General features: G+C 52.0%; 1 protein-coding gene across 1 annotated transcript in view; it reads left to right on the top strand.

Annotated features, from left to right (window-relative positions):
- The window catches only part of INTS3 (integrator complex subunit 3), a 48,678-nt gene that overhangs the window by 11,598 nt on the left and 12,277 nt on the right, over window positions 1-24,803 (top strand). Inside the window, exons 4-21 of the mRNA XM_068922133.1 lie at window positions 879-992; window positions 1,292-1,376; window positions 3,330-3,396; window positions 7,383-7,527; window positions 8,531-8,660; window positions 11,754-11,851; window positions 12,757-12,948; window positions 14,014-14,101; window positions 14,683-14,762; window positions 16,755-16,846; window positions 17,763-17,869; window positions 19,291-19,410; window positions 20,871-21,000; window positions 21,888-21,942; window positions 22,925-23,028; window positions 23,595-23,639; window positions 24,115-24,234; window positions 24,397-24,550. Coding sequence (XP_068778234.1) covers window positions 879-992; window positions 1,292-1,376; window positions 3,330-3,396; window positions 7,383-7,527; window positions 8,531-8,660; window positions 11,754-11,851; window positions 12,757-12,948; window positions 14,014-14,101; window positions 14,683-14,762; window positions 16,755-16,846; window positions 17,763-17,869; window positions 19,291-19,410; window positions 20,871-21,000; window positions 21,888-21,942; window positions 22,925-23,028; window positions 23,595-23,639; window positions 24,115-24,234; window positions 24,397-24,550 — 1,926 coding nt within the window. The remainder of the gene's footprint in view (window positions 1-878; window positions 993-1,291; window positions 1,377-3,329; window positions 3,397-7,382; window positions 7,528-8,530; window positions 8,661-11,753; window positions 11,852-12,756; window positions 12,949-14,013; window positions 14,102-14,682; window positions 14,763-16,754; window positions 16,847-17,762; window positions 17,870-19,290; window positions 19,411-20,870; window positions 21,001-21,887; window positions 21,943-22,924; window positions 23,029-23,594; window positions 23,640-24,114; window positions 24,235-24,396; window positions 24,551-24,803) is intronic.

The raw sequence follows: 24,803 nt of genomic DNA, 5'->3' as shown, positions 1-24,803 counted from the left end.
GTAGAGAAAGTCCTTCCTTTTCCTAAGATGCAATGCCTGCAGTTCCCTCTTCCTGCTGCAGAGCCCCATCAGCTCTGCTGATTTGGACCGCGCGCAGGATGTCTGAATTTCTAACCTGAAACCAGTCGATGCAGTAGCCTGGTTTTGAAGGCCTCTGAATTCTGCTCCAGTTCACCTCAGAAGTCTCATGCTAACAGGCATGAGAAGGAGCAGGCAGCATGGGAACAATCTGCCTTCACTCCTGCATCTCCATGGAGCTCCCATGCAGCAATATTTAACCAGCATCGTATTGTGCTTCCATTCAGTAACATTGTGGGTGTCTTCAGTGAGGTTCCAGTTGTCGCTGGTCCCAGAGAAATGGGAATGGGCAGCAGCAGGAGGCTTAAGCAATCTGGATGTGACTGTTCATTAACTGATACTTGCCTTCTCCCTCCCCTGCCACAGGGTTGTAGGACCACTGTCTCTCTTTTCTGTCTAGTACTGGTCTCTCCAGAACTGTGGCAGAGTTCAGGGAAGGCTGGGAGGAGGGGGCAGGGAAGATTGTTTTGCAGCCACCCAAAGGTATCTGTTCTGGAGGAAGAAACCTTTGGTTTCTGGGGCTAAATACAGTGAATCCAATTGTCATTTATAATGCCCTAGAGGATAGCTAGCTCTCCAAATCTGAGAGTGCCTGCCCTTCCCCCCAACTTTGCCTGGCCCCAGGATGCTGGTTCAGGTCACCGCATGGAGTCTGCCGGTCTTTTATGTTCTTTTTCTGAAATTAGTTTATTTGGCGTTATCTAGTCACATTTGGAAAGCCGTTGCAAGTTTTCCATTATGGTCCTTTTGCTCCTGATGGGCCATCTCTAACTATCTCCTGCTCATGTTCTCTGCTGCAGTGCTACCGGGACTTGGCACTGGTGAGCCGAGATGGCATGAACATTGTTCTCAACAAGATCAACCAGATTCTCATGGAGAAATACTTGAAGCTGCAGGACACCTGTCGGACCCAGGTGAGGAGAGAGTTTTGTCCTCAGACTCACCCCTTACATGCTAACCTAGCAGCAGGTGAGCAGAGGGCATTGGCCTGCTCGAGGGTTGAGCATGAAAGGCTTGAGGGGCAGTCAGTACCCTCAGAGCTCCTTTGCTCCCATGCCGAGGTGACACATCTGGAAAGAAAACCCCGGCGGGGGAAGGTGGCAGTGCTGCCTTCAGAGGCAGCCGCGATATTGCTGGAAGTCTAACTTGCAATGGGAGAGGTGTTGTGGGAGGGTCTGCGACAAAAGCTGCACTGATCTCTCTGTGTGTCCAGCTGGTGTGGTTGCTGCGGGAGCTGGTGAAGAGCGGGGTGCTGGGAGCGGATGGTGTCTGCATGACGTTCATGAAGCAGATTGCAGGTGAGTTCTGCCATAGGCAGCAGGAGGAAGCTGACCCCTCTCTGCCTCCACCTCTGTGCTCGTGCCAGCAGGCTGGGTGCTGTCTGTGGCGTACCAGGGTTGGCTCGTGGCGCGCTGCACGTGGGGTCTGAGCTGGGGCCTCCTGACTGCGAAAAGTCGAGGTTGCTGTGCAGCCAGGTCCTGGCAGGCTTCCTGAGTCTCGTAGTACCCAGCGGACACCAGGAAGAGCAGGGCTCGCTGGCAGGCACCAAGCCTGTCCCAACCTGTCTGGTGAGGAAATCTCTCCAGAGAGGATGAAGCAGAGAATAAGCCTTGAAGAGTCTGTCGCTCCCAGCAGCCTCTACAAGGGGTGAATCATCAGAGGGAGCCAGGAGGCTTCTGGCAAATGCCACAGCGTTGCTGGAACAGTGTATTGGTTCCTGCTGCTGCCAGATTCTCGCCGCATAGTGCTGCACAAGAGCACCACCAGGATCATCCTTAATCTCAGCTCTGACCTGTAGGCTAGTCAGTGCCATGCTTGCAGCTTTCCTCTGTAACTCATCAGCGAGATGGGAGGCTGCTTCTCCCTCCGTAGAGTCGGTAACTCCCCCAGGGAGCTGGGGCTGTCCGTATGGTAACCTGTAGTCTGCTCCCACTGGCCCTCAGTGTAAGTGCCCCACACCCGTGCACGCACGCACACACACGCACACACACACACACGCCTTTCCGGATTCACAGGAACGGTGCCTCTTCCGTGTTCTCTATTCAGCGCTAGTGCTGGTCACTGACGTCCACAAGGAGGAATTAATGTCCCACAGTAAAACCTGACATTGTGCTTTTATTGTATGCATCTGTGACATGGGGCTGGGCAGCTCGGATTGGAAATTGCCGTGTCTGCTTTTCAGCAGAGGAAGAACGAGGAGGGAGGGGACAGAGTCCTGAGTGTGAGCCAAGCTGCCCTGGCCCTGTTGTCACATTGTAAACACAGAACATTTTAAAAACCACTGGTGAAGACATCCCTTATTTCTCCTCGGTTGCACCTCCCCATTCAGGGCCCCTTCTGTTCTGGAAGGACGCTACTGTCTCACTTCTTACCGCTTGTGATGCCTTAATTGTTATGATCCCGTTATAATGGCTTGCTTGCCTGCCATAGCAGCTTTCTGTGCCCCTATGAGCAGGAGTCCATCTCCGCTCCCAGTGACGTTAGCCAAAGGCTCCAGCTTCATGCTGCAGGCCCATGTGGAGAGGACCTGCCCCTATTTGAGAATGGGGCCGTTTGCAGACACTCTATCCCTTGTGTAGGCTCAGCAGTTATGAATGTTAAGCTGCTCCTCCTCTTGGATGTCTGCAGATCATGCGTTTCTGAAAACGTCAGATATTGTATCATTGGAGGAAGGGGCTTGGCCAAGGCCATGTCATGGATCAGTGAGAGCAGGGACAGTACCGCGGAGTCTTGATCCTCTGTTCTGCCTACAGTGTCACGTTGTTGTTTTCTGTGTTTTCACACTGGACCTGCTTCCTTTACTGTTCCAGACGTGTTTTAAAGCACTTGGGTTTTCCTTCTTCCAGCGTCTTTTCTAACTACTGAATGTCATCCCTTTCTGGCTTCTCCCTTGCTTTCCAGAAGGGTAATTATTGATTCCATGTTCCAGATGATTACAGTTCTTTTCCAAAGAGTACTGTTGCAGCAAAGACCCAGTTGATCTCCTTTGTAACAGAAAAACAGTCTTGCTACGCTTAGGCCTAGAAACATGCTAACTGTATATCTAGGAACCACCAAGCATACGTGCCTGGCAAAATGGGACCAGATATGAGTATATGCTCTGGACAGGGAGCAAATTCTTTAATTAGCTTTGCTTTACTGAGGGTGCAGGGATGTAAATGGTCAATGGTTCAGATGAATCTGACAACAGAGAAAACTGCACTCATTAATCTAACTAGCTTTTCTCTCCCATATTGCTCTTTTGGTTTCAGGCGGGGATGTGACAGCAAAGAATATCTGGTTGGCTGAGAATGTCCTTGAGATACTGACTGAGCAAAGGTATGGCCGGTCGGGAGGCACTGGTGGAGGCCGGTGCAGTGTCTGGAGAGAGCAGTGGCCTGGCATGCAATGAGAGCGCGCTCTGCCTGCCTGCTCTTGGGAAAAGGAGGGTATTCCTGCTCGGGTGCAAGAGGGGCAGGTTTCAAGGCAGTATATTTGTGCCCACAGGCTGAGTACGAGTGTGTTGATGGGGGTTTCCCTTAAAAAAGACCTCTCTGCTCCCTTACCGTGTTAACGAGTGTATTTTCAGGCTGTGGCACAAAATTCTAGCTCTCAAAGCCTTTTTGCTGCAACCCACAGAATTAAGTGGCTGTCTGTAGGAGGCTGTCCTGAAGTCCCTCTGTTAGCAAGCTTCCTCTGCAGGGTTTGGAAAGGAGCAGCACTTCGCGTTAAATCAGATTGCCTGCCTAGGCCGGTATTTCTGTCCTGTGTCTTCCTGTGCCTGTGGTGTGTTGTGCTGTTGCATAACAGCTACACCTGGTAGGTGGTCAGCCGACCCTCTGTGACAGTGAGAAGCGGTCACCTTGCATCGCTGAAGAGCACACATGGCTCTGGACCAGCATCCTTGGAATATTTTCTTCCTGAGTTTCCCGAGCTGTGGGGGAGGTGTTCCTTTTGGAGGAGTAGGACAGAGTTAATTGCCCAAAAAGCTTCCTGTGTTTAAACAGCTCCCGCTTCATTGGGGCTGCAACTTTAATTTGTTGTGGACAGGCCATCTGGGAAGTATTGTCCTATGGGCTCAGCATTGTCCTTTGTTGGCAAAGCAGCCGCTAATTGATGATAAGCAAAATTCCTAGCTGCAGCCCTCAGCTGGGCAGAGTCATTATTTTTAAATAGACTATAGTTTTTCATTGTCTATAATAGCAGCGATTCTCCGAAAATCACTTATTACTGTGGTTAACAATCAAGTTGTTAAAGCATTTATTTGGCCACAGCAAACAACAGTCCTACCAGTGATTTTTCTCTGGGAATAACTGTGCTCGTGCATGCTGCTGCGGAGTGCCATCTAGCGCCCCTGCTGTACATGCTTGCCCTAGGAAGCACGAAGGAGAGCCCTTTGGAGATCTTGTTGGCTTTTCTGACCTTTGGTTCTTCTCACTGTTTCCCCAGCTCCATTTGTGCTACTGCTCTGTTCCCAGACACATCCGAGCCTCACCAGCTCCTTGATTTGGTCCTGCTGTACACTGATGCTCCTTGCTCCTGCTGCTCTACATCTCGTGTTGCCAAAGCACATTGCGGTTTTTGTCTTGCAACCAAATAACTGCAAACAGCTGGACTGTGGGAGAAACGGCAACTTCTCACTTGTGATCTGAAGCCACATCTGGCCTTGGGTCTGCAGGAGAAAGCCCAGTGTGCTAAATCACAGCTGAGCTTTATCACTTGAGGAGAGGAGTTTGTCAGAGTGGAAAGGCTCAGCCCTTGTTAGAGGTATTGCTGGAGTGTCAACGGTACATGCTGTAGCAGCTGATAAAAGGTCTGAGCATGAGGAGAGCTGAGGACTGGGAGCGACCCCAAGGGAGAGCCTGCAGCTCTTTGCTGGGATGAATGCCCTTTGATTAGGGGAGAGCCAAGGCTTTAATTAAAGCCAAGCATGTGAAGATCTGATTCCATGTTCAGTGTTGACTGCATGGTTTATTTAAGTACAACTACAACAAAGCTGTTCCCCAAGCGCTGCCCACCTCGGAGAGGGGGCGAGTCTGCTACGTCTCCTAGGCCAGATGATATTTAGCTGCTCCCTGCTAATGGCTGCGTGAATGTGACGCTGCCTCTGAGTGTTTTCATTTTCTGTGCCTGTCGGATCGATGAATCCTGTGGCTGTGGGTAGCTTTTGACCCCCTTTGACAGCATTTTATTTTCTGCAAAGCTCTTATTGGGAAAAGAGGGAGATGCTGACCTGACAGCCCACCGGGATCCTGGCCTTAATTACTCCCACATCCTCCCTAGATGTAACCTTTGCACAGTGCCGTGTGCTGCCAGGCCAAACCGCCCAGCTGACTAATTAATCTGCTCTTCGCATCCAGCTAGAAGCAGTGTGGAGAGCCTGGGAAAGCAAACACTTGTCACGTCTTCCCAGGCTCCCTCCAGTGATTGAGGGCAGCTGACTCGTTTGCCACTGGGCTGTTGTCTCTTCAGGTGGCAGTGGCAGTACAGCTGCTGCACGCCGCAGTGGCCCTTGCGTGGGGTTCTGATTTACAGCTCGCTGAGCTAGGAGATGCTGTGGGTTATCAATCACGCTAAAGGCACCAAGCAGGCCTGGCCCGTTCTCGGCGTTCAGCGCAAAAAATCAGGCTGACTGGGTCGTTTTTATGGACCAAGAATATTTATTGTCGTGCTTAGATAAGGGAGATTGAGAAGTGGCACGCCCAGCAGCTGGGGTGCTATCAGGAACGCGGCTCCGGGAGCCTCCTCCTCTGCAGCGGGTGAGCATAGGTAGGAGCAGGAGACGAGCTACGGAGCAGCTGAGGGAAATGCTTTGCTAACCTGCCACGGGCTCAGCTGCTCCAGGAGAACAGGGGCTGCAGCACCGGTCTGTGCTCAGGAACCAAAGCCAGTTGGCTGAAAAATACCACAGCTGCTTCCAGAAAGCCAACCCCAGCTGCAGAGACCCTGCACTGATCAGAGTGCTGCTGACCAGCTCAGCAAGCTGCGTTGCCTTTGGTGGCTGTGCCTGCCCCCTCCCCACCCCGGAGTCACAGCCAGTAGACATTCACGCTGCAGGACAGATGTGCTGGGTCCCCAGCCCCTTCCTTCCCTGGGGTGGGGTAGAGCCCTGCAGTATGCACAGCCGTGTTGTGATGTCTCTCCAGATGCAGTTTCCAGACTGTCTCGACACGGCTACATCTGCCCTCTCACAGATCTCCCTAGTATTTGGTCTCCTCTCAAGCACATCTGTTTCTCCCTAGTTCTTTCCATTTCCCTCCCATTTGGCGTTTCCAGCTTCCTGATATTCTTGACTGCACTCTTCCCTCTGCTCCCCATTGCTGTTGCCTTGTCAGGGCAGGGGCAGCTCTTCACCTGCCCCCAGTGCTGAGGCTGCCAAAGCTGTGTGTGTTACACTGGCAAAGAAAAAGGCACAAATGCCACTTTCTGTGCATGCCTGCTCCAGTGTTGTCCTTCACCCCAGGACCGTGGAAGTCAGTAGTTTTCTGCTCTGCTGTGTCGTGTGTCTTGGACACGATGAGCGCGTGCAAGGCACCTGCTTTGTGAGCCACTGAGCAAGGCAGACTGCGTGGAGCTGCTGCCTGAAAGATGACACATCTCATTAACAGCTGCCGTGTGTGACCTGCTGTTCAGGATGCCGCTGTTGTTTGCTGGATTAATCCGCTTGGCAATAGCTGACTGGCAGCAACAGAGCATGAAAATACCTCTCGCACGGGTGCATCTGAGAGCATTTAGGCTTGACCGTATGTGAAGATCCTCTTTAGCTTAGCTTGTCCTGTTGCAGTGTCTTGCTCAGCGCAGTTCTGACTGTGGGAACTGCTAAAGAGGCTCTTGTGACGCTCAGTGCTAGTGTTGAGGCCAAGTCTATTCATGGAGCAGCTGCTCCCTGCACTCACTTTGAGCACGTTACTGCTTGCAGTTGCAAATACCGTAGATTGTTGTGAGAGCGAACATCTCTGTGACCCTGGAAATCCACCCAGCACTTCACGTGAGCATGTCTGCCACCTCGCTAGAGGTCTTGGGTTGTGAGAACCGAGACGGTAGGTTGTGATGTGACTGCTCACAGAGGAGGAAGAGGTGGAATAAAACATAGCAGGCAGCTAGTACAGAGTGAAATGCGGAGCGGGGATTGGCCTCCGAATGAACGGTCTCCAGGCTGGAGCGTGCCATAACAGGTTGGGAGTCCCTGCCATTGCTCACTTTGTGCCCCTTTCTCTGTGCCTCAGTTTCTTCTGGCCTGGGCCTCCATGTTTATATCACTTCTTGCTGTGGTTCTCTCAAGGAGGTGGCAGAAGATGGGGTTTTTTTTTTTGTTTCCTTTGCAGAGAGTGGGTACTGAAAAGCAGTATCCTGATAGCCATGGCAGTGTACACGTATCTGCGGCTCATTGTGGACCATCATGGCACATCTCAGCTCCAAGTGCTTCGTCAAAAGGAGGTGGATTTCTGCATCTCCCTCCTCCGTGAACGGGTAAGTAAATCCAGGGATGGCTGGGGAAAAGACCCTCTGCTCCCTGGGTAGCCTGTATCTGTGTATTTGGTGACATTGCCTGCGTTCCTCCAGCAGTGTTTGTTTCAGAAAAGCTGGAAGTGTGAGACTTGCTGGTTTCTCTAAGTCACCGCTCAGCTTGCACCATGCGGGCAGCAATGGCTTGTTCTCGGTGCAGGTTGTGAATAGCTGGTGTCAAAGGGTTCGAAAGCTCCAGGCTGTGGAGAAGGAGAGAAAAATGTTTTGATTGGGCTGTCTCCTTTTGGTCTCTTTCTTTTATTCAAGCCACAAGGTTTGAAGCCATTCCCTTTCCTGCCAGCCACTGTGGTGCCTCAGTGCTTGTCATGGCTAACCCTCCGCTGGCCCATAGCTGCAAGAATGTCAATTCCTCCCTTACAGGAGGCAGCTGGCATCTTCAGCAGGCTGGAGGAGAACATGAGAGCAGTTCCAGGCTGCTGTTCAGTCCATCATCCCCTGCAGTAAAAGCCGCCAAAAAAAACAGGTGTAGGCAGGCATCCTTGCGTTCGCTGCCCTAGCCCCACAGGCCACGATGGCTCCGTAGCAGATGTGGGCAGTGCTGCTCCCTGCCCACCAGTCTGAGTGCTGCATGCTCTCCCCTTCTTGCTGGGTGAGAAGGACCAAGTGTCAAGTCCTAGTTTCAGAGACTGGCTGCAGTCTTGGAGAGAAAATGTCAGATTTATGGTCTGATTGTTTGCTTTACAAAGGAGAGAACATTTTAAAATAGCCACTGACCTTCCCGCCTGTCACTCTGCCTCTTAGAACCTGCTAGCTTCAAAAGAGGGGCAGGCTGCCAGGGGCAGGAGTTTAGATATTGTGCAAAGAGTGAATCATCTGGAGCCAGTTGTGAGGTCGAAGGACTGACTGTTCTTCTCTTCCAGCCCCCCCACCCCTCCAGTGTCTTCTCCCTTCCCCCCTGCTCGGTAGCAGGTAAACAGTAAATGAGATTTTTCTCTCCTCTCCCGAGTTCATGGACTGCTTCATGATTGGCCGGGACCTAGTGAGGCTCCTGCAAAACGTTGCCAGGATACCCGAGTTCGAGCAGCTCTGGAAGGACATCATCCACAACCCACAGGTCCTCAGCGCGCAGTTCACAGGTAGGCGAGGCTGGAGAGGAAAAGGTGGCCGGCTCCCGTCCTGCCCTGCGAGCGCTCAGGGCACAGCCTGCATTGGGGCCCCTTGGCTGCAGACGTGCCGTCGCGCACCGTTGCAGCCCTTTGCTGGCTGCAAGGAGCTTAGGAATGGGGGGAGGGATGGGACCAGTCTCCCATGATCAACTCGGATGCTTGGCAGCTTTTACCCTTCCTTAAATATTGCAGAGGCCTTGTAGGCATCTGGGCTTTAAACTATCCTGAAAAACCGATACTTCAGGCAACTGTAATGACATATAATGAGAATGCAGCCAGGCCACAGCAAGGGTTGTGGAAATTCTGTTGCTTGTTCTGGACTTAACACTTCCATAATTGTAGTTATTTTTTAATTACCTGATGTATAAGCTTAGCTGAAGTTGGAGCCCAAAGACGTAAAATGTCTTGAGTTCTCCAGGCTCTCCAGAAAAGCGCTCAAGCAAACTAACTCTAAAGCAGGAAGACCAGAAGCTGCAGTAATTGACGCTTTCTAAATGGGATTTTATTTCTCCCTGTAGCCTCACACACTTGGTGTGCAGGAACACTCAGATATGGAGATCTCTGCACAAGCCTGGGTTAAAATAGACTTGACTGAGAGAGTGTTATATTTATAATTTTTTATTGGTATAAATTATTCACTTCTCTAGGGGCTGTCACACCATTATCTGTCTGCAGCAATTCTAATGAGCTTTTAGAAGGAGGGCTTGAAAGTGTCCTCCCCCTCTCCCCCCCCCCCCCCCAAATGCCTGCTTTCCTCTCAGGAGCCATGTTAACGTCACTTTAAAGATCTTGGATTACGCTCAGGGAAACTCACCTCATTTGATTAAATGCTTGTTAAGCTCTCTGGTCTCTGGCTTCTTCTCCATCTTCAGAACCTCTTCTGTCATTGCTGGCCTCTGCTGAGATTTGCCAGCTGAAAGGCTGCAAGGACTGAGTTCCCCACAAACGTCTAGGTATCACAGTTAGCATGTGGGGCTTATGGAGGCATGTTGTCCTATAGCTAAGGAAGGCTCATGTTTCCAGGGCTCAGCCCTGCCTCTTCGCCCAGCTCTGAATTCACTAGAAGCTCTTCTCAGCTTTGTCTGGAGCTTCACAGTTGAATGCTGAGCTTTTGCATTTGTGCTTAGAGTGTCCTGAAGCACTTAACAAATGTCCCTCCAGCTTCACTTTCCACATCAGTAGGGGCAGCCAGTCAGGGCTATTTCATGTTTTGCTACTAGTTTTAGCCAAAGTAACCCAACAAAACGATACCTAAGTTGGGGCTAACATCTGGCCTGATGTTCCTGACTCATTCTCTTCTGGCAACTAGCAAGCTTCTCCCTGCGCAGTTCTTGTCCCTTCTCCCTTAGTTCCATTCTTTTTCTGTTGGGCACCCCAAGCAGTGAGTGGTCCATGACATTGCCCAGCGGCTCATAAAGGTGAGAGGACATCTGGGTAGGACCTGTACATACACAAGCCTGACTTTCACTGTGGTTTCAGCTACAGAGTGCTGGAGCAGGTGGTGTTGATGTGCATCCCAGTGGGACACCCCAGCACACATACAGCTGTGCAGACCTCTGCAAGGAGAGGCAGTCTGTGTCTGATAGTGCAGAAAGAGCAATGTCTGGGTTTGCCACTCCTCTGCGTCCCACAGAGCTAGCTCTGGGGGCCAGAGGGGAGCACTCCAAGCAGAAGTCGATCTGTCTGGGGGAGCCATCCTAAGCACTTGCTCTTGTGGAGCCTGCAAAGTCGCCTCCCTGAAATAATTTCCCCTGCAGTTGGCCTTTTTCATAAACTTATTCTTTACCCTCCTGCCTGCTATGGAGAGCCTATAATAATTGCTCTGCAAGGTGGCTATTGTCTCTAGCAGCTGCCAGTCCACGTGCTCTCAGGTTTGTATGACTCTGTAACCACTGATCTAAGTCAGCCTTGCTGAACTGCACTCTCCTGCGACCAGGGCCAGAGCCCAGCAGCACTGAGGGGGGAGAAATTGCGACAGCAGGAGAGCCGGGGGTGGCTCCTGGGCACAGGACCTGTCCTTCCCTTTGGGCAGCTCCAGTGCGCTGAGAGCTTTCAGCAAGCAAGGTGTTTGTGTGGCTCTCTTTCCCTGATGTGCAGTTCGCTCCACCCTTTCTCTGAGCTCCACGGAAGCTGACGTCTGTTCTTTCTGCTTTGAAGCTTCCCTCCTCCAGCTGTCCCCCAGGTGTGACCCTCTGGCTGGGTGGCATAACAAGAACTTCCAAACGGCGAGAGAGCAAAGCACACCTCGTGCATGCAGTGTCCCCAGCGCCTGCCTGTCTGCGTCAGAGCTGGCTGCCCTGTAAATCCTTCAGGTCTTGTCAAGCGGCAGCAAAGCTTCTCTGCTCAGGTCATAAATTCCTCCTCTTCCAGCTCTCTGGAATTGAGAGCAGCTTTTGCAACTTCCCCTTCTCCTTTCCATTCTCCATTCCCTATGCACACATGCATACACACAGTTTTGCTTTTGTCTGATCTTCCTCTTTACAGATGGGTACCTTCACTCCAGGGGAGAAATTGGAGTTAAGTGCTGGTAGAGCCCAGAACATGCACTGTTCATGCTGGCCCTGCCTTTTAGTGCTCAGGTTGAGTGGTCTGTCTGAAGCCCAGGTCTGCAGTGGGGCAAGTGGATTCACTGTAGCAGAGACGAATCTAAGATCATCTTTGTGCCCCCTTGCAAATAGGTGAGAGATGGGCAGTGTGCTGATGAGTCTGGAGCCTGGACTTTCTCTTTTCTCCTCCAGATCTTGTCACTGCCTTGCTATGTAGCCTCCCTCCATTTCTCTGGGCTCTCCTCCCTGGCATCCTTCATGTGCTCATTAGTGATCACTGACAAAACTCATTATGGGTAGGAGATGCTTTAGGAGACCTTTTCCAGACAAAATCTTGATTCTTTTCCAATATCTATAGCCTTGGGGCAAAGGAGCTTCATGCTCCAAACTACAGGCAAAGAAACTAAACTTGCTGAGGATGTTGGTGAGTTCCTGTCTGGATCCTGTTCAGTGCTGTGTCTCCCATGGGCCTGGTGGGGCCGTGCGAGCACAGACCTCTGTCTCTGTGTCTCCCTAGGTGTCCTGCAGCTCCTCCAGTCAAGGACTTCTCGCAAATTCCTGGCATGTCGCCTCACTCCCGACATGGAAACCAAGCTCCTCTTCATGACCTCACGGGTAACTCCCTTGCACTCTCCTGGGGTCCTGTGCCTGCACAGGGGGAGGAGGGCACTAGTCTCTGACCAGTCTGTGGTGCTCCAGTCCCATTCCCACCATGGCACTCGGCCTGGTGAGGGGGGCAGAGCGCTTACACCCGCTGCTGCCGTAGTTCTGCTAGTGAAGTTTTCTGTGCAGCTCTGCGAGGGAAAATGCTGTAAGCGACTAAACACTGCAGTCTGGGGAAAGAGCAGTCCAACGGGCAGAGGGTAGCAAGTTTTACTTGTACAAATATTCTCTGCTTCTGGCGTCTAATGGCAACAGGAGGGGGAAAGGCTGCCCGGCAGAAGTTGATGTAGACAGGCCCAAGACATCCCTGGTGAGGCACAAAATGGCTTTGCAGGGGAACATTGCTCCTGGTTGGCTGATTTCCAAGGCAAGTGCTTTTTCTGAATGGCTGCAATGTGGTGGGTTATCAGAGCTCCAACAACAGCAGCAGTATTCAAGAGAGGCCAGGAACTGCACAGTAACAGCACCAGGGTTAACTGTTATCTGTGTTCAGACACCAGGCAGAGCTTACTTCCCCCTTGCTCTGTCTCCTTCCCAGCTGCTTGCCAAAGCTGGTTGCAGGGGTTGTGCTGTGCACCACGTGGGCGCAGTGCACGCGGGGCGGGTGGTCCCGTCTGCCCTTCTGGAGACAGGCCCTCCGTGAGAACAGTGCACAATGGCCTTTTTGGTTCCTCAGTCTCTCTGAAGATGCTGCCAACAAGGGGCTGATGGGGAGCAGGGCATGAATCAGGGATTGCCGAAAGATGCAACTGTAGGATAGCAGGCACTGGTTATAACAGCCTTTCCAAACCTTCCCTGCATCAAATCAGATGCTTCTGAGCCTTGAGCAAAACCTGTGACTTTCCCTTTTCCTTCAGGTCCGGTTTGGCCAGCAGAAGCGGTACCAAGACTGGTTTCAGCGGCAGTACCTGTCCACCCCCGACAGCCAGTCCCTGCGCTGTGACCTCATACGCTACATCTGTGGTGTGGTCCACCCCTCCAACGAGGTGCTCAGCTCCGACATCCTCCCGCGCTGGGCCATCATTGGGTGGCTGCTCACCACCTGCACGGTGAGTTGTGACAGGCAGAGGTACCCTCAGTGGCTTGTGCTGCCTGACAGCTTGGGAAGCAAGCTTGTAATTAGGGCCTAGTTCCAGTAAGTGAATAGCCATTAATCTGTAGTTCCCGAACTCAGGCCAAGTCTGAGAGGGAGTCACGTAATTGCCTGGGAGCTGTTCCTTTGCAGCGAAGCGGGTAACCTGCTGGCGCTGAAAGCTGCTGGGGAGACTGGGATTAGGTATTCACTGGCTGGGCTGAAGGAGAGAATTGCAGAGCAGTGGTTAGGACGTTGGTATTTGTTTTGTGCTCTGAATTTTAGTCCTGGCTCTGCTGCCCGTTGGATTCTTTGGGATCTGCTTTTCCAGGATAAACCTCACTTTCTCACTTCCAAGTGTGGTTTTGTTTTTTATTTTTGCTTTATGTTTGTGGCCTGTGTACAAGTCTTGGGGCCTCTCCTGTCCAAGTGGAGTGCAAGAGTGCATGCAATGAGAGGCTTCATTACAACCTTGCGCTCTGCTGTTTGCATCCACTGTCTCCTCCCAGTTATTCCTTATCCCACTGCTGCAGTCCACAGCAGTTATCAAACAGAACAGAGCAGAAGCTGGAAAGGAAATGACTGTTCATGTGCCCATGAAAGCATAAGAGATAATGGCAAGTGATATGCAGAGTCTGATTATACCCAGTTCAGAGTTGCAGTCAGGCCCCGCTTAGCAGAGCACATGGCTTATATCTCCCAGGCTTAGGGCTGCCTTGGCCTCTGCTGCTCTACGTATTGGCCTGGCTGGAGCTACTTTCAAGCAGGCAGCAGGCATTTGCTCTAGAATTTCCCACACTCTCTGTAAATTCACCCCCGCTCAGCAGCAGCGGGTACCCGTGAGATCGATTGCCAGCTCTGCCCTACCCTGGTGGTGGGAAGAGCATCATGTGTGTCCATCCTTTCTCCCTGCTTGCTGCAGCTGCTAGCTGGGCTTTCTCTGTCCCATGGAAAAGCAGTATCAGGATCCAGTATGTTGGGCATGCAGAAGGGAGCAGTACTCAATATCCAATTTAAATTAACTTTTTTTTTTCTTTTCTAGTCCAACGTTGCTGCTTCAAATGCCAAACTTGCCCTGTTCTATGATTGGCTCTTCTTCAACCCTGAGAAGGACAGCATCATGAATATAGGTACTCTAAGTGGGGGGGAGCCTTTCCCTAAATGGGCAGGAGTCAAAAGAAAGGGTTAATGGCTTCCTGAACTGGTGGAAATAGTGGGATCTGGTGGGGAAGCCCAATAGGTTGTCTCCGAAGAGCATCAGTTCCTGCCCTGCCTTGAACTCCTTTTGGGGTTTGCAAACTGGTGGGAGATTTGCTTGAATGGGGCCACTTTTAACTGTGGCTTTCACCTCAGAGGTAGCAGCAAGCATCTTCTTCGAGGTCTCTGGCCCCAGAACATTCCCTTTCCCTGGACAGGCAGGGCTGTGTGCTCCCGTCCCAGGGCTTGGGGCACATGAAAAAGGACTGATATAGCTGGGGTCATTGCTAGTAGCTCCCGCCTGCAGGGAGCCTGGTTCTGGCCACTGCTTGAAGCATGAGTGTTATTTAGGAGTGGAGGGAGCTGGACGAGGGCAGGGTTTGTAGGAGCCAAAGGGGGTTCTTCCCCTGTGCTCCAGAGGCAGAAGGCTGGGTCTGCGGGAACAGAGGGAGCACAGGAGGTGCGGGCGTCTCTGGGGCATTTAGCACGGTGCTCCCTGCTCTCTCTCTTCCAGAGCCTGCCATTCTTGTGATGCATCACTCCATGAAGCCTCACCCTGCCATCACTGCCACGCTGCTGGATTTCATGTGCCGGGTGAGCCACCCCTTGCTCTCCAGGGAATTGCCTGCATTGCCAAACTGGTTGCATGATTGGGGTGGAGGGATGAAGGCTGTAAAAACAACTGTTGGGGTCCACATGATCCCTCTGCCCCCAGTGGGACTGCGAGACCCCTCAACAGTGTCAGCAGAGGACGCTATAGAGGGAAACAGCCAGGCAGGCCATCTTCCAGGAGGTGCTCCCTTAAAGACTGCAGCCAGAGCCTTCAGCCATGCTCTCTGAGTGCTCTCCACTGCCTGTCGCTGGTGCTCTAGTGCATTGGTGAGGGTCAGTGTCTTTCCCTCTGTGCCAAAACAGAAGCTGGGAGCAGTCATCCAGCTGCGTAGCCTGCTCCCTGCAAGCTGCCCCTTGCTCTGTGCTAGCTGGTCGTGAAGGGCAGGCATCGATAATGCAGGCTCATGCAAGACAGATGTCTTTACTCACCAGAGACTTTTAGGGCAAAGGCAAGTTGCTGCTCCATCCCACAGCAAGGGAACTACATAAATCCCTGGAAACAGTCATACTTGAGCAAAAAAATCGTGTCATCTCACTGCTCATCTTTAAAGCAAGAAAAATGCTTTTCCCCCTTGTTTTTTTCCGCATTCCTCAGTGCATCGTCTGGTTTGTTCTGCCCTGAGCCTCTTGATTGCAAAATAGCTTGCAGAATAGCTCACTATCTTCTGGCAGCCTGAGAAAGCTCTTTTAACCTCCCTTTACCTAGGCTGAATCGAGGAGGGATTTTTCCACTCGCTGCTCTGCCAAGAGCGTAGTCGGGCACACTGCTGCAGACACTCGTCTAAACTCTTTGCCTGTTAAACCTAGGCACCAAAGGTTCTGGTGATTCTGCGTGGTCTCTTGTTAAATCCAGGGCCATTTCTAGAGCTCTGAGCACTGGGCCCATGTGTCATTCATTAATGGGAATGCCACTGTGGGAACATGTATGAGACTTCCCAGCTCTACAAATAAATCCTTCCAGAATGATGAGCATTAGTAGGAGAAGGCTTTCTGAGTTGTTCCCTTTAGTACCTAATGAAATGCTTGGCTTTCATCCAGTTTCATCCCCTGAGGGTAAACAGAATCTCATTGCAACAGTCCCGGCTTGGGGACGAGTCAGGACCTCCCTTTCAAAGGAAGGCCTTCCTTGAGCAAAGATCTTGGGGAGCACAGTTGGTTGTGCCCCTCAGTCCTCCGAACGGTGGTGCCAAGAGTGCTGATTCCAGTAATTTGGTCCCAGGGAGGGCTGATGGAGTTCCTGGAAGTGGGGTCTTTTCATGGCATGAGCTTTGGAAGAGCCGTGAGTTGCATCACTTTCCTCCCTCACATGCAGCACGCGCTGTGTGCTCCCGTCCCAGGGCTGTCTGAGTCCAAAAGCAGCTGCTGGCTTCTTCTGGCAGAGGAACTGGGTGTAAGTTCATAGGATGACGGAGGAGCTATCTCAGTCCCTCCAAAAGCAAAGGTCTGTATGTGGACAGATCTGAGGGGTAGGAAGCTGAAGGGGTGTTTTTTTTTAAGGTGCCCACCTCTTATTCCCCCCCCACATCCCCTTCAAGACACGGGGGGGTGTCTGCTTCCATTTCCATGTCCTCTTGAATAGCAACATAACTCTGCAAGAAGCCCCAGCAGCTTCTGCAGCAATTGCTACTGTTTGGAACGTGGCCTGGCAAGCCCCTGGGCCTGTCACAGCTCCCTAGGTAGCATCATCTTGTTTTTCTAATCCCTGGCAAATGTGCAGGCTAGCTCTGTGGAGTGAGGAGGCCAAAGGCATGGGCTGTCCCGCTTCTGTCTGCATCTCCCCAAGATGCTGCACTCGGAGAGCTCTCCTGCTGCCCTTCTTGGTCAAGCGCAGCTGGGATGTGGTGCTCAAGACTGGCAGACCGATGGCCTTAGCTAGCCCTGCCTGTGTCCAAGAGCACTACTGACTGACACAGGCCCAGGTAGGCAGAAGGGTCCAGTAACGCGGCACTAACTTGATCTTTCCCTCTTTTTCAGATCATTCCCAACTTCTACCCCCCACTGGAGGCTCATGTCCGGCAAGGCGTGTTCAATTCTCTCACCCACATTGTGGAGAAGCGAGTCCTTGCGTAAGACAGCCTTAAATTTTACAGCATTTATACAACTGCTGTGCACCAGGCTTCCTGGGGACCAGTCTCACCAGCCTCGCAAAAATGAACTCCAGGCTCTGGAGTGTTTTTGTGTTATTTATGAATAGAAATATGTTCATATTTAAGGCACAGCTGTGTATTTATGATCCTGAGGCTTGTCCTGGGAGCTGTTTCTTGAACCAAGTGGAAGGGTGGGATAAATAAGCTACAGCCAGTCCACCTAAATAGGAATGTCCCCAAACCTTTCTGGTCACCAAGCTGTGAGCTGAACAGAGCAATTTTGTTCATGGTGCTCCAGCCTGCAGACAACTCCTGCATCACCGAAGTTGCCCTCTCCTGGTGAGACCTCTTCTCCCCTTCCCATGAGCCTGTTGGTGCCATAGGTCTCACTGCTGACAAAGGGAGAGAACCCCAACTGATCTGCAGGAAGGAAGGTGGGAGCTCATAGCTTGCAGTCCATAATGCAAAGCAAAGCCCTTACTTAACTGAGGAAATTGCCTTGCTGTGCGCGGGGGAAAACCTACACTGGGCCCCAAATAGAGTCTCTTTTCTGCCTCGTTGCATAATGGGAAGTGTTTATGCCTTGCCTTTCTTGGCAGTGAGAGGGGCAGGGTTGGGGCAAGAGGCTTTGTGGAGCCAGCACGTCTTTTAGGCTGGTAGGGAGAGGCCAGATGAATGAGGCTGTTGAAGTGAGAGGGTGGTCCTTGGGGCACTGCCGGGGACTAGAGAAGTGGAGGCTTGTAAGGACTCTGCACTGGCTGGAGGGTCTCGGAGGTCTCGCTTCGGGTTTCCAGCTCTCTAGGGAAGAAGGGGCTGCTGCTGAGGAGCAGAGCTGGTTGGTCCGAGCAGGGCAATGCATCCCACCGGTTCTCATCCCTTTCCCCCTCCACAACAGACATTTGGCCCCTCTCTTCGACAACCCCAAGTTGGACAAGGAGCTCCGTGCCATGCTGAGGGAGAAATTCCCAGAGTTCTGCAGCTCGCCCTCACCCCCCATCGAAGGTAGGGAGTGGGGCAGGCGGCAGAGGGAGGCTGTGGCAGGTACTGCTTTCACAAAGACGGGGGCTTTCCCTGGCTCTCCCACAGCTGCTGTTCAGAGGGTCTGGGGGCTCCTGCAGAAGGGAGGAGAGCTCTTGCTATGAGAGTGCTATGCTCAAGGGCATTAAACAAAGCAAGAGGCTCAGTAGGGTGCCTGTCCGTGCCAGGGAGCATATGCGCTTGTAGCAAGTTGTCCGTATTTATCCAGTAACCACAATGTTGGATCTGTACAGAATCACAAGTACCAGGACTGGATGGTCCTGAAGTCCCGCTTTAGGCACTTGATAGGGAATAGCCTGGTTTCCAAAGGTCCTGAGCACCAGCAAGAAAAACACTGCCTCCCACAGGGGATCTGCCTCCTCGCCTGTGGGCGCACCATGAGGTATCTCCGTATCCCTGACTGGGTCCTGGTGGCCACGTTTTCCGCTGCTTTGGTGTAGTGAATAGCAGCTGCCCAAAGGGTCAGGCTGGGCTGCCAGCACTTGGATCTGCGCAGAGCAAGGCATCAGCTGGTGCCTTGCTGTCCCCGTGTACCTTCTCGTGTTCTGCTGGTGGGAAAGCACAGACTCTGCAGCCTGTGCTGGATTCCCCCCGACCTGCTCCAGTGTTTTCCTGCCACCTTTTGAGGCAGAGGTTCTGTCCAGCATCACTAGAAAAAGCAGGAGAGCAGGACCAGAGGATGTTCTGCAGTCCCCTGTGCAAGCAAAGGGAGTTCACTGGATGCTACAAATTCTGGATGCTTGAATTTATGGGTGGTTATGATCTCCCTTCACTTCAGCCCTGCAGTACACTGAAGATGCAAACTACCTATTTCTGTGCTCCATAGGGGCTACTTACCCTTTCTTCTCTGTAGACTAATTGATTAACATAATTAGATTAAACAAAGAGCTAGCATTTCTAACCTGTATTTAACCAGAGTGCTGCTGCTTTGTCAGCTCTGCTGAAGAACCATGCCTGTCTGTTTTTCTCATTGCATCAGCTGGTCCAGCAGAAGGCACCCATCTCCCCAGTAAACCTTGCTTCTTCAAGCCTCTCAGCTTGACGGAACTGACAAAGCTGACGCTCTGCTCAAAGACTCGGGCTGGTGTGGGTGAGGGATGAAGCAGGAAGGATGATGGGCAGCTCAGACCTTGGCTGTTGCCCTGCCAACCTCTGCACCAAAAGGGGATGGTTAGAGTCACTGAAAGTGCCATTCCCCAGCACGATTTTCCAGAGTCCCTCACTTGCTGAGACTCTCTTCCCCTTTGCCGAGCACTTTATCTCCTCGGTGGAGCCTGGTTATCAGTAGATGTAACTTGTAGGCAGAGCCTGTCCTGCCCCAAGGCTGTGCCAGAAGCCATCGTAACCTTACTTCTGCTCTTCCTCCTTTGCGTTCGTTCTTGCAGTCAAAATTGAAGAGCCTGTTTCCATGGAAATGGACAATCACATGTCTGACAAGGATGACAGTTGCTATGACAATGCAGAGGCTGCATTTAGTGACGATGAAGAGGACTTGAACAGCAAAGGTGAGAGGTGCAGTCAGCTGGGCACTAATGCTCTCAAGTACTTCTCTCTTGGTGCAGTGTGAATAACTGCCTTTTGCCTCTGCGCAAGCCATTGTTTCACTGCTGGCTCACGGGCGCCTTCCTTTCTGTGATGAAGGATCCCCAGAGAGCCAGCTGTAAGCACAGTCCTCTTAGAGTCCCTTTCCCGCAAGCAGCAGGAATTACTGCACTCTGGGCAAACCTTGTCCTTGAGACCCAAGCTTCTTTCTGCAAGAGAGGGGACTTACTCAAATGCTCTGCTGTTTCCCGGGCCTCTGACCCCAATAGCCAGCCTGTGGAGCTGATACAGTGGCCTGTGCTCAATGGGAAAGGCCTCCTGGGCTTTGCCTCCTTGGATGGCTATTCTCTAGAGCTTAGTACCTTTGAACATGGCACTCTCTCCGCTCTTGGGTCTTCTCTAGCTGTCTGGTTGGTCTCAGAGCCCTGATGCACTGTGTGGTTGGGAAACCCTGTGGCAGATGCTGTGCTGGGTGGTTTGTTTGGGAACAGGGTGTTTCTGTTCTCAAGCAGCTGCTAATGAGGCTCAGGCCTTTAATTGCTTAGGCATGCGGTTTTCATTATGCGTGCAGGAGGCCTCCACAAGTCCACATCTAAGCCATTGGGCTGACAGGACTGCCGCACAAGGCCAGAATCCCCTCTGCTAGCTCTCTGGAGCTAGAGGCATCTCAAGCTGTTCCTGGCCTTGGTGGAAGGGCTTTTGTGGGCTTCCTGCCATGCTGAAGGGCTACCCCTATGGTGGGGAGGGGCCACGAGCCCAGGATGGGGTAGAGGAGTGTGGCACGGTGTACTGTAGCACTGTCTTCAGTAGTCCCATCGTGCCCTGCCAGCTACTCGGCCTGCTTGGGGCCCTCGAACAGGGCAAAGCCGTGTGCAGAGGAGGAGAGGATTCTTGTAAAGGTGATCGGCCACCTTGTCTGATCGTGTAGTCACAACTCCCTTGCTGGCACTGCTGCGTTGGCTGTGGCACTTCTGGATTCCACATTTGTGTGACCTGGAAGGAGTCTGAAGGACAGGGGAGCATAAAAGCAGTGGGTATCCCAGTCCTGGAGCCCTGAACATTTGCCTGCCTCTGGTGTAGAGAGACTTGTGAGCTAGCTGTGCTGAGCATCTTGAAGGACAGGCAAAGTAACGGTTTTTGGAAACTGGACTGAACTGGAACCACAGCTCTGGACATCACCTGCGTTTGGATCCCATCCTGCCTTCCAGGGCATTGTGACCTGGACACATCTCCAAATGGTGAAGAGAAGATCTGAGAGTGGATTCCACAGCAGGGGCACGCTGCTTGCTTGAGGTGGTTGCTGCCCCAACAAGTGCCCACGTGACTCCTGCTGCTAGGACAGAGACTGCCTCTGATACTTCTAAGATGAAGCTGCTTGGGAAAATAGTGGAAAACTATTCCACTGTTGCTTTCTTTGTTGCAGGGAAGAAGAGGGAGTTCAGGTTTCATCCGATCAAAGAAACCATTGTGGAGGAGCCTGTTGATATCACGCCATTCCTGGACCAACTGGATGAGTCGCTGAAGGATAAAGTCCTGCAGCTGCAGAAGGGAAGGTTGGTATTGTTTGGTAATGTTACGTTTCATGCTGGTCTCTTCAGGGCAGCCACACACAAAAGCTTTCAGTGCTGTCAGGCAATGCTGCTTGCTCCAAGAGTCCTTCTCTCAAAGCTAATGGTATCTGTGGTCTGGTCTGTCTTTAACATGGACAGCCTCTGCGGGTAATGTCCAGGAGTTTTTAGCAGGTGCTGAGTTAAGAGCTTTGTAATCTGTCCTTCAAGCAGGTATGGCCCAGGATACAACAGCGTTTTCCTGGAGGCTACAGCATTTCTCTGAGTCAGTGACAGGAAGGCAAAAGGCTTTGAGTTTCATCCTCCTCCTTCTATACTGTTGGACTGATGAGGGGAGGCTGCACAGGTCCTTTGGGGCTACTGCTTCTTGGGTGTTTCAGTACCTCTCTGCATGGGGTACATCCCCCAGGGATGGAGATGTGCCTGTTCCTGGTGTCTGCCGACTGTCTCTCTGGACTTCCCCATCTCCACTCTTGATTTTTCAGCGACCTTGGAATTAACTCTATCTAAAGCAGGTTAAAAAGCTCTTACTTTTCGGGCCTTGGCATAGTAGGCTGATTTAATTTATGTCTTTATGGCTTTAAGTACATTTAATCTTATGCTTTTAGTCATTTAATTTTTTTGTCTTGCTGCAGACTGCCTCAGGCAGTAGGCGCTGCAGCAGTGCAGTCCATTCTTCCAGGGCTGGGTCTCTGCAGCGTGTACTTAAGGGCCTTGCCTTCTTCTAGGCATGGCAGCAGTGCAGAGTGGGGCTTCCCCCCTCTCAGGTCCTGGGGGCTCCCGAGCATAGCCAGCTCAGCACAAAGCCCCCTTGTCCCTGCTCTCCGTATCTTCCTTTGTAACTTGGATTTCCTCTTGTTTTTGTGCTCCAGCGATACGGAAGCTCAGTGTGAGGTCATGCAGGAAATCGTGGATCAAGTCCTGGAGGTAACTGCACAGACCCGGGAGCAGTGCTACTGTGTAACCGTGAAACCAGAGAGGCTGGAGTGGTGTGGGCCAGCCAGCTCTGAGCTTGCGCAGCCCTTCTCAGAGAGGTGACAAGGCTGTCATTAAACTGGGGCACAGAAGCCTGAGGAAACTCAAAACATAAATGAGTTCGAAATGGCACTTGACAGCTCCATCTGTGGTTGTTGAACACAGATGTTAATGTCACCTCCAGCTCAGGACAGCCTCAAACTACTAATTGCCAGAAAGGTTTAGCAGGGGAAGGTCATTCCATCCGTGCTGTTTCCTTCTACCCCTTGCCTGAACATCCCCAGTAGTTGCTGTCAGAGCCAGGATACTGGTGCAGTCGTGGTTTGACCCAGCACGGCTGCTATAATGTCTGCAGAGCTCCTGGGGGCATGTGCTGTGCAGCAAGACTTTCCTTTGCTTTTGGCACAGGGCCTCATGCTTAGGAGAGGCTGCAGCAAACCCTGCCCAGTGGAGGAGTTGTCAATGTTCTCCAGGAACTAAGCATTTGAAGGGAGGCAGCATCCCCTCCTTCTAATCAGCTCCCTTTAGAGTCAAGTGGCCTCTTAGCACGTGAGGCCTGCTTCTCTCCTCCATGCGAATGCTGGGAAAGGGCCTGTCGGGGTGTAAATCCTTGTTGCCAAGTGCTCTTGGTCTCTGCTAGCCCTTAGGCAGAGGGAGAGCTGAGCTCAGTGAATTACTAGCCATTAGAGAAGTGCACCACAGTGACAGTGAAGTGGTTCAGAGCTGGATCTCACTGAGGGGTTCATCTTGCTGGTGACCAGCTTTGGCAGCTCCTGTTACTGCAGTACAGCAGCAGAACGGCTCCTGTGCAGCTTGGGGCGCATTCCCAGCAGGGGTGACTTGGTGCTGGGTTCCTTCCAACCAGACCTGTGCTGGGCAGGCAGGGTTTGAGCTCGTTTTTTCCCTTCTCATTTTTTTCCTTTCTCTCCACCAGGAGGACTTTGACTCAGAGCAGTTATCAGTGCTTGCATCCTGCCTCCAAGAGCTATTTAAGGCTCACTTCCGTGGTGAGGTTTTGCCAGAAGAAATCACAGAGGAGTAAGGATTTGTTTTTCTCTGTCTCATCCTTTCACAATGGAACTTGGGCTTTCCACATAAAAATTACCACCATTTTCAGAAAGTTGCACTGAAAGCACTAGCTTCTCTTAGAGTTCCAGGGTTCACAAGCGGTCAGCATGGATTTGGTCAACAGTTGTCACATCCAGTGCGCAAAACAGACCATATTCCTCCTTCCCACAAGTGCAGGGAGAACCTGCTGCCATTGGGTCCTGATGTCCTGATGTCAGTTTAGCTGATGCTTTGGAGGCTCCTGGCTGTCTGACCAGGGCACACAGGGCACTAAATACTCCATCTGTCCCTGCTGTACTGACACAAACCAGCGCCATACAGTCTTCCTCCTGGGTTTTGTTGGAACAGGGCTCAGTGTCAGAGCTCCTGGGTTCTGTTAGCAGGACTATTTCTGTCTCTCCATTAGTTAAGGCTGATCCTTAAGGGCCCAAGGACTGCAGCAGACAATGCGTGAGGCTTTTTCATTGCCATTACTTGCTGGCCCAAAGCAGGGGGCACGTACACATAGCACTCTGACCGTTGTATTTGTCCTGCAGGTCTCTGGAGGAGTCAGTGGGGAAGCCGCTCTACCTAATATTTAGGTATGTCTGTTCTGATATTTTTGAAAAGTCTAGGGCCATCAATGGGTGAACCTTGTGGGTCTAATTCTGCCATCCCCCTGCTTACCACAGTGCTCCTCAAGATCCCAAAGCCTTGACCGAGTTGATTGCCTCATTCTGCCTCCATTGTATTTTGTTTAGTAGAAGCACTTCAAACACAGGAAAATCACAGTTCATCTGGTTGTTTGTGGAAGCTCAGAATCCCTGGGGCCTTTCCTGTGTAGCTGAAGATTGCTGTGGGTCCCTGACCCCATCCCTCTTGTTGCTGTCTGTCCCATCGCATTCAGCAGCAGGGGTGGGAGAGGCAGCCCGTGTCCAGTTAGGAGAGTGGATTGCCAGGACCACCTGGTACCTGGAGCTGGGTTTCCCTGCAAGCTGCTGGTCCTTGATATTAGCAGAGAGCTCTCCCGCTGCATCTCATGTAACGTGGCTGTCTCCCTGACCTGTGCTCCCCAAGGAATCTCTGCCAGATGCAGGAAGATAACAGTGGTTTCTCGCTGCTGCTGGATCTCCTATCAGAACTCTATCAGAAGCAACCCAAGATTGGCTACCACCTTCTATACTATTTAAAAGCCAGGTAGGCCAGAGGGGGTTGTGGGGAAGCGTCCAAGCTTTGACTTGGTCCACGCTGCCTCCAAGGGACAGCTTGGTGTCATACCAACGCTAGCCCAGCCCTTGCTGGAGCGCAAGGCCTGCATACTGGCAGGCTGCTCTCTCACCGGAGCATGTCTCCTTCTAGCAAAGCTGCAGCAGGGAAGATGAACCTGTATGAGTCCTTTGCCCAGGCCACGCAGCTGGGGGACCTGCACACATGCCTGATGATGGACATGAAGGCCTGCCAGGAAGATGATGTACGACTGCTCTGCTACCTCACCCCCTCCATTTACACAGAGGTAAGGCCCTTGCCAAGCACCAGGAACACTAGTTGTCATCCTGCCTGCTTATGGCCCCATTAAAACCTTGTTCTCTCCGTGGATGGTGAGGTACTAACCTTGCCGTCCTGGCTGTGTCCCTTGTACATGGTTAGCTCCAAGCACAGAGTGTTGTCTGTACTCGCTGGTTGAGGAGGTTTTGCTCTCTGTTTCTCCTCTTAGCCGCAGCAGGTGGGGAAGCCTGAGCAAACATGTAATCCCAAAGTCTAGGGGA

The sequence above is a fragment of the Struthio camelus genome, chromosome 30 (genome assembly GCF_040807025.1).
Source record: "Struthio camelus isolate bStrCam1 chromosome 30, bStrCam1.hap1, whole genome shotgun sequence".
In the NCBI taxonomy this organism is placed as follows: domain Eukaryota; kingdom Metazoa; phylum Chordata; class Aves; order Struthioniformes; family Struthionidae; genus Struthio; species Struthio camelus.
The sequence above is the reverse complement of the archived record's forward strand: the minus strand, read 5'-3'. Positions and strand labels throughout refer to the sequence as shown.